The sequence below is a fragment of the Cupressus sempervirens genome, chromosome 11, assembly GCF_028749045.1.
Source record: "Cupressus sempervirens isolate cs-2001-9-10 chromosome 11, ASM2874904v1, whole genome shotgun sequence".
In the NCBI taxonomy this organism is placed as follows: domain Eukaryota; kingdom Viridiplantae; phylum Streptophyta; class Pinopsida; order Cupressales; family Cupressaceae; genus Cupressus; species Cupressus sempervirens.
This window is the reverse complement of record NC_143128.1, coordinates 285692094-285713073: the sequence shown is the minus strand read 5'-3', so window position 1 is coordinate 285713073 and position 20980 is coordinate 285692094. Positions and strand designations below refer to the sequence as shown.

The window sequence follows — 20980 nt, the reverse complement described above, 5'->3', positions numbered from 1 at the left end:
TTGCATCATTTTATGTTCCTCGATTTTTGAGCCATCAATTTCAAAATCTAATTTTAGATTCTTTCTAGGTTTTTTGAACTCTCTTCTAGATAACCTTTCATTTTTTGGGGTCTTTTGTCAATCTGTCTTGAAGTTTGTGCCTTTTCCGATATTCACAATTTTTTGCATTAAAAACGTATCATGGCATCTCTCACCAATCTTCTCATAGAAGGCTATCAAAAATTTAATAGAAAGAACTACAACACCTGGAAGCAGAGAATGATGACGATCTTTGAAACTGTCACCTTGAGGCGCTTGTTTAGGTTAGTGACACTCGTCCTACCACAGTTAATGCTACCAGAGATCATTTTTGTAGAACATACAGAGCTCACTAATCAACTCGAGTCTTCTTTTATGCCTTCTGAAGATTCTCTTGCAATATTTTTGTTTTGAAGTTAGATTGACCATCAAGAGAGGGTATTAGAGTAAAATCTCTCTAATTCTGTTTCTCTTCTGCAGATTAACTTCTATATGGTCATTCTTCTTACGTGTTCCCATATTCTTTCTTTGTTCGTTATAGAAACATTCTTGTATATTCTTATATATATAAATCATTTATGATCTCTGTTTAAGAGCACATTCATTAATTTACCATAATATATACATACAACTATTATCACTTCCTTGTGCATTATTACAATCAACCTTGCACATACATTATTAACATTGTAACTTGCACCTTAAATGAATATTTGTAAAAAGAAGATTGTTTATCACTCGTTCTTATCTTCTTTCAACACAATTCCATATGCATGTTATTGCATCATTGAACTATGATAGCTTTCACTATATTTGTCTCCACAAATTACACTTTGTATCAACACAACAAAAAAAACTTTTGCATATTTCAATATTCATCAAACAATTAGAGGAAACAGTTACAAGCAAACATATATTGTTAATTGTTCATCAAATGTTTGTTGTAGGAATTAGACGTCATCATTTAAACAACTAATCTATAAACTTCAATCTCATGCCAATAAATACTTATTCATTAACCTAGTGTATTACTTTTAGAAATCGTTCTTAAAACAATAATAGATTATTGTACAGTAGTAAGCCAATTTATTGAAATTCTTGTCATAGATTGCTTTGTTCCCATCGGATTTAAAGGAAGACTAAAAAACTTGGATTGGGGACCATTATACTGTTAGAATCTGATAAGATTAATAACCCAGAAAACTAGTGCAAAGAATAAATATCTAAACTATGAATGCAAATGATACAAAATCAAAATAGCATCATAGAGTTAGTCTCCGAGAGAGTAATGCAAATGCTGGAAGCAAAATAGCATTAAGAGGAAGCAAAAATAAGAGATGCAAATACAAGCCAGGTAGCATGCTTATATAGGCTAGGAAGAGGGAGGAGGTGGCAACACCAACCAATGAGGAGCAACCATCTATTGGACTAAAGACAGCAAAGTATCTTCCCAAGATAGCTAATGGATGCTCACATGTAGGAAGGTGACACCTCACAACTATTCACCTAATAAGACATGCTTTATTAACCTAAGCGAGATTATTAAAAGTGTAGGAAAAACTTAGCAAAATAGGAAAAATAAAAAATTACACTAACACCCCCCCATAAGCAAAGCTTAGGTGGATGTAAAAATGGGTCCCGGCAAGTCAAGCCTGATGAGGTACCCATGTACATAAAATTCCCCCAAAAGAGAGAGAAAAGAGACTCCCCAAAGAAAATTAGGACTCCAAGTGAGAGGAAGCGGCCCCCCCAAAAGATGAAGCATCCCATACCCCCAGCAAAGCTTGCAAATTTTGTCCGGTAGATCCACTTACATCGAACAATTTTTCTTCCATTAGAAAAAGGGACAAGATCCCAAGTGTGGTTCCTCATCAAGGAACTATACTCTTCCTGCATAGTTGTATCCCACTCAGAAATACCAGAAGCCTCATGAAAGGACTATGCATTTGAGGCAGTAGCAATGAAGATATGTAGAGCATCCTGGAATTGTGAACGAGTCTGCTTGGTGTCTGTTGGATGCCCAACCCAATCACCTGCAAACTGCAAGGTCTGTCTAGCCCAAAGTGGACCAAAAGATGGAGAATCTAGAGGAGAATCATCAACCTGTGAATGATAACTAGGAGAGGAAGGAGGTGAGTCCTCTGAATCACTCTTTGCATCAAAAGTGGAGGTAGAAGACTGCTCAAGTGAATCTGACCCATTAGAAGATCTATCATGTATTCCAAGTGACTCCAATGTTAAAGTAGAAGGCAACCCTGTGACCATGCTCTGCTGGTTAAGTTGATGCAAGTAGTGGAAGTTAAGATGGCCAAACTGCTCATGCCATAATATGCTCACATCATTAGAGTGAGTGAGCAAAATAGTCAAAGGAGGATCAGGAACAAGGTGAGAAAACATATAGAGTCGTGACTGATGATCTGCTCTCCCAACTGCAATTGTAGAATCATTGAGCAACTCACATATCTCCATTGAATCAGGAGTGAACTCAACCCGCTTGCCTAAACTTGTGTGAGTGATCTGGTCTACTGATAGGAGATTAGTTGACAATGAGAGTACACAAGGAACATCATGGAATGTGCCATCCCCCACATCAACAGACCCTCTCTCACACACCTCAATAGGAGTGTTATCACTCATCAACATAGAAGGCATAATACATGGCTCCAAGGATGCAAGTTCTTCTTTAGATGAAGCCATGTGGTGTGAAGTACCCGAATCAAGAACCCAAGTGGATGGTGAGAAAGCAACTGCAAAAAAGGCCTTGCCCTTTCCTTTCCCCTTGCTATTTTTTTTTTCTTTGTTAGACCCTTCATTAGAACTTTGTTTGATAGACTCAGGAACACTGATATTATTCTTCTCAAGAATGCATGTCAAGTGATCAAGTTGTTTCTGCAAACATTTATGTTCATCATGACTAGGTCTTTTACAATAGGCACATTTGACCTTTTCTTTCTTAGGCTTATCGCCCTTGGAAGATGGTGTATCAATAGTTACTTTTGAAGAAACTGGTATCTGGTCCTTCTTCTCTTTGCTATTCTTTTGTTTCTTGTCCTTACTATTGTTGTTACTACTTTGTCCTTGTTGTTCTTTTGTGTCTTGGTTGGTAGCCAAGGCATGTGACTTAGAAGATGTAAGAGTGCCCATCTGAATTAGCTTGTCCTGTTCTCGAGTGAGATTGACAGCAAAATCATCTAAAGATGGCATGGTGAATTGAGTACCAAGTGCACCCTTAGTAGCATAGAAGGTAGAGACAAACATAGAATATTCTGAACTTAGCTTAGAGAGAATACTAAGAATCAATTATTCATCTTTCTTTTCAATTCCACATTGTTTTAACTACAACCTTAGTGATTTCAATTTGGTGAAGAAATTTTGGATTGTGTTGAAATTGTCTGGACTCAAACTAATTAATTCATTTTCCAACATATGACCCCTCATTGAATCTTGTGTGCCAAATAGTGTTTCTAGCTTTGTCCATACTTCATTTGGTGTATCCAAAGACTCAATGTGAAATAGCAAGTCAGGAGAAATATACAAACACAATGTTCCATATGCCTCATCACATTTGTTAAACCACTTAGGCTTGTCTTCATCTTTAACAGGTTCAATTTCAAGTCCCATAGTTATCCTATTTAATCCAACTTTCCTTAAGTGAATTGTCATGCGTGATTTCCAATCAAAGTAATTGTATTGGAGTTAGGATGGGCATATTTGTTTGATCCATGATGACGAAATGCTAAAAAGAAGAGAACCCAGCCACGATAATGCCACCCCCCCCCCCTGAATCTCTCAAATAAGGAAACTAAAATCTATTCTTGCAAAAGCTCTGATACCATGTTAGAATCTGATAAAATTAATAACCCAGAAAACTAGTGCAAAGAATAAATATATAAACTATGAATGCAAATGATACAAAATCAAAATAGCATCATAGAGTTAGTCTCCAAGAGAGTAATGCAAATGCTGGAAGCAAAATAGCATTAAGAGGATGCAAAAATAAGAGATGCAAATACAAGTCAGGTAGCATGCTTATATAGGCTAAGAAGAGAGAAGAGGTGGCAACACCAACCAATGAAGAGCAACCATCTATCGGACTAAAGATAGCAAAGTATCTTCCCAAGATAGCTAATGGATGCTCACATGTAGGAAGGTGACACCTCACAACTATTCACCTAATAAAACATGCTTTATTAACTTAAGCGAGATTATTAAAAGTGTAGAAAAAACCTAGCAAAATAGGAAAAATAAAAAACTACACTAACATATACTTCACACTCCAACTACCTTTTTTGCATCAAAATTGAGGAAACACAAATATATGCAATGGATTTTATCATTCACTCTCTTTTTTCAAAGATCATATTGCTTCAACTTTCATGGTCAGAAACATTAACTCAAACCATTGTAAACCCTTTTTACACTTGACAACTATGATTGTCTAAGTAATACTTTTGATTAAGTTGTCCCTTACATTTGATGAGAAGACATGCATAAGAAGCTTCTATCATGTAACCTCTTGAACAAATGCACATTCAATTGCTTCCAATACTAGTCAATTCAATGACAAAGTTTTGACTACAATACTCACTAAAACATCATCCACGTCAAACATCAAATCAGTACCTCAAAATGTACTCATTTACATTTCCATTTCAATCAAAGAATGGTATACCATCTCAAAACTTAAACCTACATAATCCTTGAGTGCCCTTTTGTTGGTTTTGCAATCTTTAAGTCTATATTGTTTGTGCTTGTCATACACACAACAAACAATGGATGTGTCAAGGTTTTTCTTTACCCACCCATTGTCACAAGATTGATGTTTGGTCGGCTCCTCCAACCCCCACTTGTTCGTTTATATGACTCCTATTCGTCCTCACTACAAGTTAGCTCTTAACTAAAAATGTGACCTTATTTCCCCTAGCGCATTAAACCTCAAAAACCTCTCAAGGTGATTTTGGAAGCCAAAATGAGCCATTTCACAAGGAATCCAATAATGCAATCACATATAATACATGTTGCACTTGAACATAGATTTTCATTGCGAGAGTGCTATGAATGTAACACCCTTGGAAAAAAATTTAGTAAAACACAAGGACTCACACCCCCTCCCAAACCTCAAAGTACTCGTCCTTGAAACGTCCCCGCACCGGATGCTCAAGTACCCAAGTACCCCCACCTCCACCATTCTGCAACCATGTCGCTGCTAGGATGGGTACTTGAATTTCTATTTTATTTTTTATTTTTTAATATTACTATCGGGTATGTAATATGTTATTATGTTGAACAGTCAATGGTTTTAGTTCGTGTTGTAATTTTTCTATGTTCAAGTATTTTAATTTACTCTATTATATTGGAACATCAATTCAAACTAGCATTTCATGTTCTATATGTATACTATTTAACATCCCTCCCTACCCTGGCCTCCCCTTGTCATCGTCCCCAACCATCTCAAAAATGAGGCCCATTGTTCCCTTGTTCTGGAAACTCATCCTGACATATCCTAGTACTGGTGTTACACTAAAAATTTCCTACATACTTGACACTTTAGGAGGAACTCAAGTTTGCAATCATTTTCCTTTACCAAGTCTTCTTAGACTCTAATTTAGGAAAGAGATGGTATTAGAAAGGAAATGAACTAGCAACCGTTTACAAAATGAAAAATTGTAATCCAAGCACCCTCATTTTAATACCTAAGCTCAAAGGAGCAAAAATGTTTCGAAACAAAAGTCAATAATCAAGCAAATAATAGAAAAACCTTAGTTACCAATTCGGGATGTGAATCCAATTCGGCCGCAATTTTTCTTTCCCCAATTAGAATTCGTGGAGGATTCATGAACACACACACACATATAAGAGATATATACAATGAGCAAAATAGAAAGCAAATTTTAGGTGAACTTTATTTGGATGTGAAACAAAAGGGTTGTTTTAGGGTTAGAAAGCAGCCAAAAAAAAAGTTATATTAAATAATTTAGGCCCACTTAAAACTTGGCCTACTTGTCGATCCGTGAGGATTCGTACTAATTTGGGCAATATCCTTGTTTTACACAGTGGATTCATTTGGATTCGCAGGCCGTGAATCCACTGTGTAAAACAAGGATCATGCCTGGATCAGCATGAATTCAGGCACAAATCCGGATCCCAATCGGGTCCCAATCGGATCCCAATCTGGATCCAACCTCTAAGGCACGAATCAGGTAACTAAGGAAAAAACACAAAGAAGATGGAATCAAAAATTAGAAAAATGATACAAGCGAAGAGATTGAAAGGTAGGAGACATAACCACTATTTATGCACTTCTCAACCAACTTGTAGAATGTTGGTGAACGTGTTAAAGTTCTGTCCTTAATACAATTAGTAGTCCACGTTATGGTGCAAGGACTCAATAATTTTATCTTATACTTTCCTACGTTACCCGCTTTTGCCGCTCGTTCTATTGTTTTGAAATATGGCACTCTCCTATTGATGTCAATCTTTTTAATAATTTTGAAATATGGCATTCTCCACTATATATAATCGCTATTACCATAATTTTCATAATCCAGTACTCCAAATGAATTAAACCAATACAACTATGTAAAGATTTTACCCTGAAGAACAATATGCACTGATAATCACATAATTTTCATTATTTTTTTGATGTCATTTTGTCAGATTAAAATATAAACCATGCTTATAATGTCTGCTTACGCATTAAACACAAGATATTAAATGTACAATATGGTATACATAATCTTATTGCTGTTTCATATAAAGGAATATCAATGGTGAAATTACCTGTTGTATTGCAGTTTTCTTAGAAATATCTAATTTCCAAACAAGATGTGTTTCCTTTTTTAATTTATCAATGCATATTTTACAACTTACAATTATAAAAACGAGTGAGAAGATTAATACAGACTAGTCTAATTACCTTCACCCAAAGTGAATATTACAGGGGTAGATCCATAAGAACAACTCAAGATTGTCTTTGGCCATGAAAAAAGCTCTTGTGATAAATTGTCTAAAAGAGAAATGGAGAAGCATTATATTTCTCGAGGGCCATCAAAGGATTGTTTCTTCCTCAAATTCCAGTGTAGCCCTTCACAAACACTACGCAAGAAGTCATGTGTAGAATCCACCTGGCATGCAGTTGGCACAGGCCAAGGAGCCATGCTACAAAGTAGCGCATCACCTGCCTTAAGCTGCTTTCGGTCCTTGCCATCAAAGGAGGCCCATGCTTGGCCTCTACTATTGTAGGGCACTTGCACACGAATAGTAACATATTCAGGTAAAATGAGGGGTCTGAATGACAATGAATGTGGACAAATTGGGGTAAAAAGGATTCCTGGGACCTGAAGAAAAAAGGCAGAAGAAACACAGAAATATCAATGATAGACAATATGTTGTGTGACAAGCATATGTAGCATCTAACCAACTTCACCTGCAAAAATTATGTAAATACAATAGATAACAGTACTTGCATCTATATTTTACATCTTTGAACCCAACAATGTGTCGAATACAAAAACTAGATGGGATAAAACAGATGCAATTTACCTAATATAAGTAATACTCAAATCCAAATATGACTCGACAATAAATTCCAGATCTTGCATTGTATGTTCTAGTTTTGCAGATTCCCCCATTCATAAGATTTAATTGGTTTATTTAGCGGGAAACGCTACTGCATTGGTTATTAAGAGAACAAAAAGTTTTTATCAGTGGGCACATAATTGAAACTAAATGGTTAAACACTCTTCTCTATGTAGGGTGTAACCTCTTCTAGTTGGATATTGTCTTCCAGACATACATTCATTTACTGAATGAAATGGCCTTCTGTCCATACAATTTTGCACTCCGTAATAAAACTTCATAGTACAAAATGCCATTTCAATTTTTGCAAAATATGATATTGAGGATAGGAATTTTAATTTTGTAAACTAAGAATTTATTGTCTGGTAGATCTGGTTCAAACTAAATTCAAAATTTGGCCATGATATAGGTTAGTAAGAGAGACTTCTGTGCTTTTCAAATATTCATTAGATTTATAGCAGAAAATTATCAAACATCTTGATATCACTCTTGATTTATGGGAAAACGTGGATAAAGAGACATAAATCTTGCACAATGATCTATGGAAAAGTAATTGAAAGTAACGAACAAATAGGAGAAGAAAACCTTGGCAACCAAACTCATTATGGTATAGAACAAAGCATTTAAAGATTATAATATTGGATGTCGAAAAGATAAACCAAATGTCTTCCCATAATACTTGCACATGGAATCATTCAATGAGAAGAGCTATGCTGATATGCAAAGAAGAATGCAAATTCCGAGGAGGTGCCTAGAGAACAAAGTGGATATGATAAGAAATGGAAGAAGTATGTCTCCTTAGTTGAATATAATAAAAGATGGAAGGAGTATGTCTCCTTGGTGTCGCGTTCTTTAAACAACAGTGAAACATTCCCAACATTTCATCCATAGAGGAAAAACAAGATAAGAGGATAATAACAATTTTGGATGTGCATGGAAGTTTGGCCATTTAGCACAGAGCTAAAGACAACATATAGAACCAATTTCTCAAAACGAAAGTTTGTTAATTAGTTCCAATTCCTAACCAAATTAATGCACAGTAGAGGAGACCTGGAAAAGATTAGGCTATTGTTGTTCATGGCTCAAAAGGTGGCCTAGAGAATTCTACTACACAGACCAATGGCATGAATCTTAGCAAACACACAAGTTCAAAAATTCATTGAGAAGAAAAAACTATTCACTACACTTAAAGATATCTAGAGCACAGTAACTGTCAGTGAAAAGGTACTTTTCCATTCACAAAGGGCAATACAACTTAACACAATACTGCGTCCAAGTCCCTTGCCCATCCCCTCACTTGTCACCTGCCCCCCTTCCCCCGGCCACAGAAATTGAATGACACAACCAACTTGAAATGGAAATTGGTGAGAAGGCCCTCCAGGAAATTGTAAAGTATACGAAGTCTGTCATAACCAACCTAGATTTTTATTTTTTATTTTATTCTAACAATGCATGCATGAGGTTACAAGCAAATTAAAATAATTATATTTCTTCTGTTATAATTATTGATAAAAACTACAATGCTTATGTAGGTATTGGTACAGAACAGAACAGAACAGAGAGATAAAACAAATTCCAGATTGCCCAAATTGCATTATACTAATGATTAGTAGGAAAAAAATTTAAAATAACTCAAAATGAGGGTTCGAATGATTACAGCAAGTAGAAAACATGCACAAAAGTTCTGTATGCAAAAGGTAGGTGTGTTTTAAGGTATTGAGGTACATGTTGCTGGTCTGTTACATCAGTGTTGAAGTTCCAAATAGTCCTTGAGACCTTCCAAAACTTTTCCTATGCAACCAAGTTCACCTCCAAACAAAGCCCAATAGCAGGGAATATGCCCAGAGTTACCAAATAGCCCCAAAAGGCAGGGAGAGGTCAGTTTGCAGACCTGGTATTACCTTCTGCCATCTAATGCAGAAAGTACAAAGAATTGTATGGCTTCATTATGACCCCCAACAAAATAAATCCACTCCAAGACTCCTCCAAAGAAGCTTCAAATGCCAAGAGGCCAATAAACAGCCATTGAAACCCCCTAAATGGGAATCGTGTCACTCCTACGTTCTCATACCAAGCTCAAAGAGTCTGTATTTTTCAGAGCAGCCTCCCTAGGGAGTTTTGTAACCTGCAAATAGTCGTAAAGTCCTCTTCAAATGAGGCCCCCAGCTGTAGCAATCACAACCTACACAACCTTCACTTATTTTCAAACCCTATAAGCAACATTCCCAGAAACAAATGGTACAGCCTATTCTAGAGGAATGGTACAGTCCCAAACTGAAAATGCATCAAAATACATCCACAAAATCTCTGAAATCAATTCTAGACGCATCTAAAAATACCCACATCAAAACACTTTGAATATCTTCATTTTGAAAACTTGTAAACAGGAACTATGTTGAAGCACCAATCTGATTCGTGAATAGAAACATCAAACTAGCTACAAATTGTCTTCCAAATCCATAACTAGTAAGCCAAAGCATTTTTTTCATCCTCAAAAGATCATGGAAGAATGCAAAGGTATGGCATAATGATGTGTGCAATATTCAGCATATGAGCAAATAAGGTTCCAAACCTCCTTTTACAGCCATTTGGAGGGATAAGAGAAATTTTGAAATTACAAGATAATTCATATTTCCCTTAAATGTCCTCGAAAAATTAAAAAGATTTTCATGTACAAGCGTGCATTTAACCCAACCTCTCCCCAACATTTTCCTAGAATGTCCACATTTGGGGGAACATTAAAGTGCATATAGTTTAAATACTCCACCCAAGTTGCAGAAAGCACCATTAGGAATTCATAATACAAAACTAATCATGCCATGATGTAGCTAAAGCTAAAGGATGATGACGAATGCCAACTCAAAGACTCCCTAAAAATAGATGTGATCAATCACCAAGTTGTTTGGAGAATGCCCCAGGGGTCCAAAACCACTTCTAAAGCATCAATAGAATCCACAACTCCAACAAAAATAAGAAAAGTTGAACCTCTGCTCTACAAGATATGTTGCCCCCTTACCAATATCAACTAGGCTATGAGATCAGGAAATAGGCTAATAATCACCAAGCTAACAAGGTCTGAGAAGGGGACATTGCAAAATCATCTGGGATATGCATATGAGAAAATTTCAAAATGGTCTTAGCTTCAATATATTTGTGTCCAGGAAACGGGCTGACAATCACCAAGCTGGTAAGTAGGAGATAATTTCCACAGCAAGTCAAATTGTGATATTCCTATCAGGATTTAACTGTGTAGTTTCTGAGTCAAACTCATTTACCCATGTTTCACGAGTAGTGATTCAACACAAATCCATCTCTCATGAGAATAAATGAAACAGTTAGCACTCATGGGATCTAGGAATACTTAGCACTCATTGGATCTAGGTTCTGTAGTTTCTTAGTCAAACTCATTGACCCATGTTTCATGAGTAGTGATTCAACACGAATCCATCTCTCATGAGAATAAATGGAACACTTGAGAGATGGATTCATGTTGAATCACTACTCATGAAACATGGGTCAATAAGTTTGACTCAGAAACTACACAGTTAAATCCTGATAGGAATATCACAATCACCAAGCTGACTAGGTCTGAGAAGGGGACATTTCAAAATCATCTAGGATATGCATATGAGAAAACTTCAAAAAGATATTAGCTTCAATATATTTGCATCCTATGCTACATAAAATCAGTAAATATTTTTTGTTTGGAGCCCAAAATGGTACCCAATCAATGTACACACTTAGTAGACTAAATGTGCTATGGTGGAAGCAGAACAGTATCAAAGTGTAGATAACAAAGGAAAGATGAATACCATAACAAGTTAGTACATACATACAAACGCACACACAAGTATACATACATACCATGTCACTAGGTTCACCAGAATTTTGGCTTAAGTTAAAAATTTCACAACCTTGTAAAAAATATTAAAATTTGTCTAAAATTGACTCAGTAAAAATGGTACTCTGGTTCTATTTAAACAGATTTTAACAAAGCATTTTTTAGGGATTTTTGTCTTCGGCCTGAAACTCAAAAATAGGTATTATGAATCAGTTGAAAACAAATTCTCTATCACTATGGCTAGGGTACAATAGATTTGAGAATTTTTTAAGGCATCCACGTGATAGGGTGGAGGTCTAAAGAAAGGAGTCACAACTTCAAAGAAACATATGTATTTCATATAGGGAAGATTGAAAAACCTATCGAACAAAGGGCAGAAAATTACTTTAGGCGGTTTCAAACAATTATTTTATATTTTATAATGATAGTGCTAAAAAATATCATATGTTTTTTAATATAATAAAATTTAATATTTTCATTTTGTTTATATTTTTTTAGAAAAGCATTAATATTTTTTATCCTCTATTTTTTAGAAATTAAGTTTAGTGTTTCCATTTTGTTTTTGTGTTGTTTAAAATAGAATTTTATATTTTCTGGTTTAAAATTTTTTTTAAAATTAATAGATAGATAGATAGATAGATAAAATTTTAACGTCCACGAGGCCAAAAATAGCCTATGGGACAGCAAGACAACTCAAGCAGACTTAAGTAGCGCTGTTCGCCTCTTGTGTAGACTAATGATGAGCCCCCCCAATTGCTCAATGTACTCTTCGTTGAACAGGTTATGCCAAGAACTATCACATATAGTATCCGCAAACTTATCCCTGCTATCCTTGTAGGCCTCACATTCTAGAATAAAGTGCTGTTCAGTTTCCACTTTCCCAGAATTGCAAAATCTGCAAATTCTCTCTTCCCAAGCCTCCTTTGGCCTCTTCCAACGCCCGGTCTCACAACGAAGTTGGTGAGAGTTGGTTCTCAGCTGAGCAATAAGAATTTTAGCTCTCCAAGAAATGTTGGCTCCTATGTACACTTTTTCGAGCTGATCACAAGTGGGGTTGAACTCATTTATATAATATAGTTTCTTCCTCCCAATCTCACTTCCCCAATTTCTCTTGTAGAATTTCTCCATAACAAAGACCTTTATTTCTTTATTACTTGTGGGGCACATATTGAAATGAATATTCCATTTACTCATCCACTTGATGTTTTGTTGCATCCATGTCCTTTTTCACTTACATAGTGTGTCACTAAAGACAACTTTCGGCCATCTATCCTCTTCCATTTTTTCGATTCTTTTTAGATAGCTTAAAAGGCGAACCATAGCAAGTGCCTCAATAGGCGCAGCCCCCATTTCACTTAGCATGATGTCATATGGAACAGTGCTTTTAATTTTAAACTTGCTTGTAATCAAGCGCTTTTGGATTCTTTCGATTTGTTTCCATTGTGCTATAGTAGTGCTGCTGGCCCATAATTCACACCCATAAAGAACAACTGGCAGCACAAGAAGACCAAACAAGGTTTGAATAGTTTTCCAATCCCACAACTCCGCTTCACGGCACCTATTCTGAAGAGCGTAGAAAGCCTTCCATCCACCTAATGTCCTTTTATACCTGCAGCTAGACCAGCTTAGTTTTTTGTTGAAATCGATGCCAAGGTATTTATATTCCGCAACTTCTTCGAGAACACTTCCATTGTAATAAAATTCATGTTGATGCTGTTTTTTATTATTAGAGAAAATCATAACCTTGGTTTTGCTGATATTGACTTGCATCCCCACCATTCTACAAAAGCGCTCAAGAGAAGATAGGTGGTCTTGCAAACCACAAGCAGATTTGGCAATTAAAATGAGGTCGTCCGCATATAGGAGTAGCTTTATAACAAATTCCCCTAGCTGAATGCCTTCACGCTCTTGCGTGTTTAACCACTCTTCCAGTTTGTCAATATATAAACCAAATAAAGTAGGGGATAAAGGGCAGCCCTGTTTGACCCCGATATCGCTCCTAAAACATTCTGAAATGCCATCTGAAGTTCTGATTTTGACTTTCACCTCTTCGTACATCCTATGAGCAGCAGCTCTGAGATGCCTAGGAATCCCCAATTCTTCCATCCTCAACCAAAGCTTGTCTCTCGGAACGGTATCAAAAGCCTTTTTGAAGTCAACAAAGCAACAAAAAACCTCTTCCTTTTTCTCCCACTCTTTTTCAATAATGTGTCTCAGAGTGACACAGTGATCCACTGTCGAGTGCTTTGGCATATTTTTAAAAAAAACTTGGTGATACATATTACATACATACATATCACATGCAGGAATGCATCATGATGCATCTGTATTATATGCATACATCATCATGCTTACATGCATGCATCCATAAATACATCCATAAATGCATTCATTCATCATTATTCATCCATAGATATATCCATACATGTACAGATACATCCATGCATGATGTCACGCTCTGCCTCAGAATCCTCAGGGAACAAGGCAAGATACAGGCACAATATTTTTTTTGAACAATAAAGCATCATTGAAAATAAAAGCATGAGTACACTTAATGATATGAAACCCCACATTGAACATTAACATCCATAAAACAACTCATTTACTTACCACCACAACATCACTGGAGTAGTCAAGATCCAAAGACAAAATGTTCCAAAGGGTTCCATGGCCACCACATAAAATCACTTTACACGACACCACTAGAGAGGGATGGGCATACACAAGCCTCCAAACTTGCCTTGCATCCCTAAACCATGATCGTCGACTCAATGTGTTAACTCCTGGAATAGGTCCACTCTAGGGTCCATTTAAGCAAGGTTCAAATTGAGGGATTTAACCCATAAACACAGTAAACGAGGTCAAAACATGAATGCAGAAACACCACAATGTTCACAAGGATGATGGGCATCCAAATTTTCAATTAAATGACCTTTCTAGCACAAACCAACCAGAACAACTCTGTTATGAATGTGCGGCTCTCTGTACATATTTGTGCAGGAACAGAGAACATATGTGCACAAAAAAAAGAATATATGTGCAGCAATAATTGCTTGTATGTGCAGGGGTAGCAAATGTATGTGGCACTCTGCATACAGATGTGCCACTGATTTGGATAATGCACAAAAGATTAGATTATATGTGCAAAACTAGAGCCAGGATTAAAAAATCAAGGGAAATAAAGGGCTTAAGGCTTAAACACTCAGGTTTAATCTTCGGGTGGTCAATTACCCATCCGATAGGTGTTGCAAACATACACAAATCAAAAAAAAATCTACCAAGAGGATGGCATCAAATTTACATCGACTCACATCCATGAACCTACGCTACTCAATGTAAATTTAGATCCAAAATAGAAGATTAGATGGGGACATCAATATGAAACCATCGAGTACTTAAGAATAAGTATGTATATTCATTACCATCACAGCATTCCAAGTATACCACAGTAATCTAATTACATTGTCACATGAGCATGATCTATGCTATCTAAATTAACACTACAATCCAATGTTCAATGAGCAAGTTACAATTGCCACAATATAACATAATGAAACAATGCATGGAAAGAATATAAGGATACAACATCCTGAAATGACAAGTCTAGAAAGGTTGCAAATACTATCCACGGGCACTCTAGACCTATACACCGGTCCCTAACGGTGATTGGTTATGCCACCCGACCACAAGGAACACTCAGGTCTTCACCCACTGTACTCACGAGGATAACCATGTGGGCCACACACACAAGCAAGGTTTCCTCACAGGGTATACACATGCAAATTCCACAACACAACACATAACCACAAGACACGTGATCATATAATCCAGGACCACATACACATCATCCAAGTACACCACAAATAAGGTTAATACACCTACACTACACATGTACAAGACTCGCATCACAGGGTCACTAACTCATATATCAAATTGAGTGGATGATCGGTCCAAGAATGAAAGTGTCATCACATGGTCAACTGGCCCATGCAGCACCAAGAAACCTCTTGTGAAGACAAGGAGCTTGATGTGCCAATAACTCCAAACTTTCTCCACTACATTTGTGGCTAATGGGGACCCTAAAGACATCCAAACCCTCTGCATTTGGTACATTCAGGACCCCCTGACCATACTTATCTTGATTAAATGTTTTAACCCAATTATGTTTATTTATGTTATCACTTGATTAAGAACTTTGGAATGGGTTACCCTGGTGGCAACTTTGTGCCCTGTCCCACCACTGAGAGTCACTCCCACAATTGGCTTAACATCGACTCAAGCGCACACATACATTATATGATGAGGTCAATAATATCCATACACACATGGCAGCTAGTCGGCATGGCACTCAGCAATACCATATCCATCCCAACCATGTGGGGGTAGTTCCAGCAGTTTTCACGTACACTCACAAAAGCCAAATCACATTCACGAGCATGCTCATACACATACATGACCTCATCAAGGGTTGGGATTCACACAAAAGGTATTCATGGCTTGCCATTTCCCTTGCACAATCACACAAAAGAAATGATCCCCTAAAGCATACCAAACCTCCAAACTCAAATATACACACCCCAAGCCCAAAATGCATCAAATTTTCAACTTTTAAATATCAAGAAAATGAGAAAGCCCATTTGTCTTCGTGCAAACTCATGTGAAAAATGTATTCATTTCATCTCAAAACCAAAACACAAGTTCTAGCCATCAAAACATACCAAAAACCCTCATATTAATGAGAAACAAACAATTTAAACAAGAAATCACAAATCTCTTCCATAAGCATATAAATTCATCTATAATTCATAGATATAAATATCAAAACATTTCCAACCCACAAAATTGGATTCTTAATCAAGAATTGAGAGAGAAAATATCAGGCATACCGTTCGAGGCCCCAAATTCACCAAAGGACTTGCCAAATAAGAAATTATTTGCCAAATCAAATGAAATTTGAAGGGGAAGGAAAAATCATGCCAAGAAATCCAATGACCAAGTACCCACAATAATCTTTCTTCAAAAATTTCCCAACAAGCCAATTTTGAATTTCACATGTTGTTTTTGGAAGAAAACCCCGCAAATTTTCTAAAATCAGGTTATGCAAAATGGAGTCCCTTTTTAAGAAATCCCCCAAAGTGACCTAAAACTCCAATTACAACATAATTTTTTAATATTTGTAGAATTCAATCAACAATAAAACTATTGCAAAATCCCTAAAACTAAAAATTAAAATCTCAATATAATTAAATTTAAAAATAAAATAAAAACTAGCCAGCAATTATGCCCAAATCACTGACCAGTTCCACAAAATAGCATAGACATGCCCACAAGGGAAACAATCACAATACAACATGGAGAGCCAACATAACATACATCCAAATCATGCATACAAGAATAGCTGAACGTTGTCATACTACAATCAGCAAGTGTATATACATATCAGGAAAACTGTTGTCCAGAAGCCAAAATGGCAATTTTGGTTGGATGCAAGTTGGCCACATGGCTATCTCCATATTTAACCACCATTGGGGTTGTATATTCTATTTTATTTTGGGCACACTCAAAGCTCCCAATTTTGGTGTAGTTGATGCCCGTCCATGTTAGTACAATAGCTGAAGCATGTATACATATATAATATCAAATAGTGACAAGCAATGAAGGGGATCCAGACATCGCGTGGGCCTCAGAAGTGAGTAACTATGACTTTGCCCCTCTTCATACAAACACGTCAAACAAGATCCATAAGAACAGTAACACGAGCATAGCACAAACTGAAACATCAGTAACCCATACACAGGTAAGTAATCATTATGATATATCACAAGAAAACACAAACGCTGATCATATAACATAAATGTGTCCATCACATCATGTAACATCAATATCATCAAATTGCAAGAAAACACAAACACTGATCGTATAACATAAATGTGTCCATCACATCATGTAACATCAAATCTCTAAATATAGCAATATTATTAATCCTATAAAGCATAATGCACATAAAACAAATAAATACACAACATTGTGTTGAAGGTGACGCAAAAGATCATAACATCATAAAACTACCCATCATTAAATGATGTGTGCTATTATAGCATTACATGAAATAACTGTTAGGTGTCATTGATGTCAAGAATTTTTAATTATAGATTATGACACAATCTTCTGCAACATATATAATAATGATTTTCTGTATGTCTTAAGAACTGGATAATTTTCAGCTAAGTTACCACATTCACTCTCCAAACAGAAATTTCGGAAGTCGATTCACTACTACTTCCAGTTCGGTGCAAATTCACCTGACAACTGCCACATTTGTTGCAAAGTCTGCATAAAGGACCCTACACAACTCTACAATGAATTTGACTGACTTTGAAAATTAAAATGCGAACCCAGGAAGACATCAGAACCAATGTCTTACGAATTTGCTTTTTGGACTTTTAATAAAAAATTTAAAGTTTGTTATGGCAAGTCAAACCCTAAAACATGGTCGGCAGACAATTGCTAATAGTTTTTTGGAAGAAAAAGTAGCCAACATCGTTTGTCCAAGAGCAACTGACATCATTCATCCAATAGCAGACAAATCTTCATCGTCCACGATAGCAGCTCCTATGCGTTAAATATTAAATTTTAATTGCATGTTTAAAAAATTAAATGTCAATACAATGCACAAGTATGCTTAATCACGTTGAAAGGATATATATATATATATATTACTATAATACCTGTGAGTTAGGAATGAGAGTATATGAGAGGATTTATATATATCACATGTTTAAATATCAATGCCTTAAAACACACCATACACCATTATTGCATACAAGGCCATTTTGTTTTTTAATTTTTTAATTTTACTGTAAACTGAAATTATTAAAATCTAATACAGTAGCAATATTTATTATTTTACAAATTTGAAATTTACTGTTATGTAACCTGTAAAAATTGATATGGTGGTGTATTTTGACATTTTGTCATGTCATTCAAACTAAATCGTTAATATATGTGGTGGTGTATTTTGCTAAATTGTTTTAATATTAGCATAGTCGTATATGAACCAATGTTATAGGACTTAACGAGTCCCGAGGCAAGCCCATCAAAATGAGGCAAATTGCCTCAGGACTCGGACTCGTCCTAGCTGAGTCTTGGTCAACTCGCCAAGTCCTGTCAGTTGACTTGGCCAGTGGGCAGCGTTTGGAAAAGACAAAAAAATAAATTTTTAATGTCTTTTTTGGTATGTTAAGCATGTGTAAGACCTAAAAAGGTCATTCTATCACTTGCAAACATAATGAATAGAGAAATAAGAGTTGAGGGAAGAGTATTGGGGTTTTGGGTGATAGATTAGCAAATCGTTTGGCTCTCATCTATCGGTTGTTGATTGTTTGTGCCACTTTGTAGCTTGCATATAAGCATTGAGAGGAGTTGAAAGAAGCATTTGGAGGAGTCTTTTTCAAACTTGGATTACATTTCCATTTCTAGAGCAAATTTGAAGAGGTAACGCAATTGGAGTATCTTGAGCCAGCCATCTAGTGCTTCGGGATGTGAACGCAATTGGAGTATGTTCGAGCATATACACTCGTAGAGGCGCAACAAGTTGGCAGAAAAAAAGTTCAAAGGTCTTGTTTTTGTTCACTACAACCTTCACTTCAGCCACAAACAAATTTTGGGCACTGACACATCTCCCATTGTATTAGAGAAGGTTGATATACAAGCAGGGTGGAACACAGAGGTGGATGATCCTGTCTTCAGTGATGAAGACTTGGAGTGGGTTGATCAGGTGGATCAAAGGCAGATGCAGTGGCGATGGCAGTGGGAGGCTAGAGCACAAGGAGACCCTGACGTCGAAAGTGATGGATCTAACTCTAATGATGAGGATTGTGACGATGAGGAGGATGATCATGATGAGCATGCCACTAAGGTTAAACCTCAGACACAAGGAGAGAGGATGGCTCTAGAATCTTCCATGACCTATCTTAGTGTACACGTAGGAAGACATAGGCTACTATGAGCCTTTCTTTTGACATATGTTTTGAACTTTTGATTCAATGGATATTGTAGACATTTGACAATTACACTATATTTCAGATTTCTATTATGTTATTCAGTTTAAGTAATTTATTTCAAAAATTTACATTTATACTTACATGATCTATGAGAAGTTGTATATGTGTGCACAGTAGCTTCTATTTATCTCAATTATTGTGTATTGGATGTTAATTGGCTAAATAACGCATGAAAAAAATCTTAAAATCCTTTAAAAACTTTGAATTCCATGATTTTTTTAATTTGCGGAGTCCGGCTGCAGACACTGAGTCTGAGACCAATTTGGGCCTGATCGAGCCCGAGTCAATTCCGACGCTAGTAACACTGGTATGAACTTATTTTCTGCAGCATATTTTTACATATATATATTTTTTATTTTTTATTTTTTAAATCTTGTACGGACGAACTGAAAACGAATCCGAACCCAGCCAAAAGAAAATTTGAGCAAATTTCAAACCCAAATCCAAACTAGAATCCGAGCCAACAACTTAGTAAAAAATTAAATGTCAATGTAACACACATGCATATTTGATCGCGTTGAGAGGATATATAAATGTTTATATATATTAATATAATACATGTGAGTTATGAATGAGTATATGAGAGGATATATATATCAATGCCTTAAATATATTGTAAACTGTTACTGAATAAAGTTCCATTTTGTTTTTTAATATTTTAAATTTTTAATTTTACTGCAAACTCTAATTATTAAAATCTAATACAGTATTAATATTTATTATTTTACAAATTTGAAATTTGCTGCTGCCAAAATTTGTTGGTGTGTAAAATTCCCTGTTATGTAAACTATAAACATTGATATGGTGGTGTATTTTGACATTTTGTCACATCATTTGAACTAAATAGTTAATATATGTGATGGTGTATTTTGCTAAATTGTTTTGATATTAGCATAGTGGTGTATGAACTTATTTGCTGCAGCATATTTTTACATATATATAAAAAAAAATTATTTTTTATTTTGTATAGACGAACCCAGAACAAACCCGAACCCAGACCAAAATATATATATATAAATTAAATATATATTATTATGTGAGAAATTATATATTTATATAATCATGTGTTATTATATTAGAAAAATTATAAAATGATTAATATATATAACTATTATTATTATCATTATGTTAATAAATAGACATGTCCCATCTTGAGTCTCTCACAATATAAATATAAGATCATTGTCTTTTGAAAGAATATACCAAGGCAATACAATTACATTTGCAGTGATCCAAGAAACTCAACATGGTATCAAAGCTAGATTCCTTCTATAAATCTGAAACAACTTGAATGTAAATCCCAGACAAAAATCGAGGAGTTATTGAGACAATCCTACATAAACTTAGGTCATATTATATTGTCGGAATTCCTTGTATTGAAAGACTTTCTCTGTTGCGATTGTAGAATATGGGCCACATTTTGATCAATGACGAACATGGAAGCCACCTACAATTAAGATCCATGGGGTTGCTTCTTGCA

At 35.7% G+C, this 20980-nt stretch overlaps 1 protein-coding gene across 2 annotated transcripts in view; it reads right to left on the bottom strand.

Annotated features, from left to right (window-relative positions):
• Positions 1-6728: 6728 nt before the first annotated feature.
• Positions 6729-20980, bottom strand: part of LOC149529222 (putative NAD kinase 3) — a 204836-nt gene continuing 190584 nt past the window's right edge. For both annotated transcript variants that reach the window (XM_089811004.1, XM_089811005.1), the window contains exon 11: positions 6729-7355. In XM_089811004.1, coding sequence (XP_089667130.1) covers positions 7047-7355 — 309 coding nt within the window. In that variant the 3' untranslated portion in view covers positions 6729-7046. The remainder of the gene's footprint in view (positions 7356-20980) is intronic.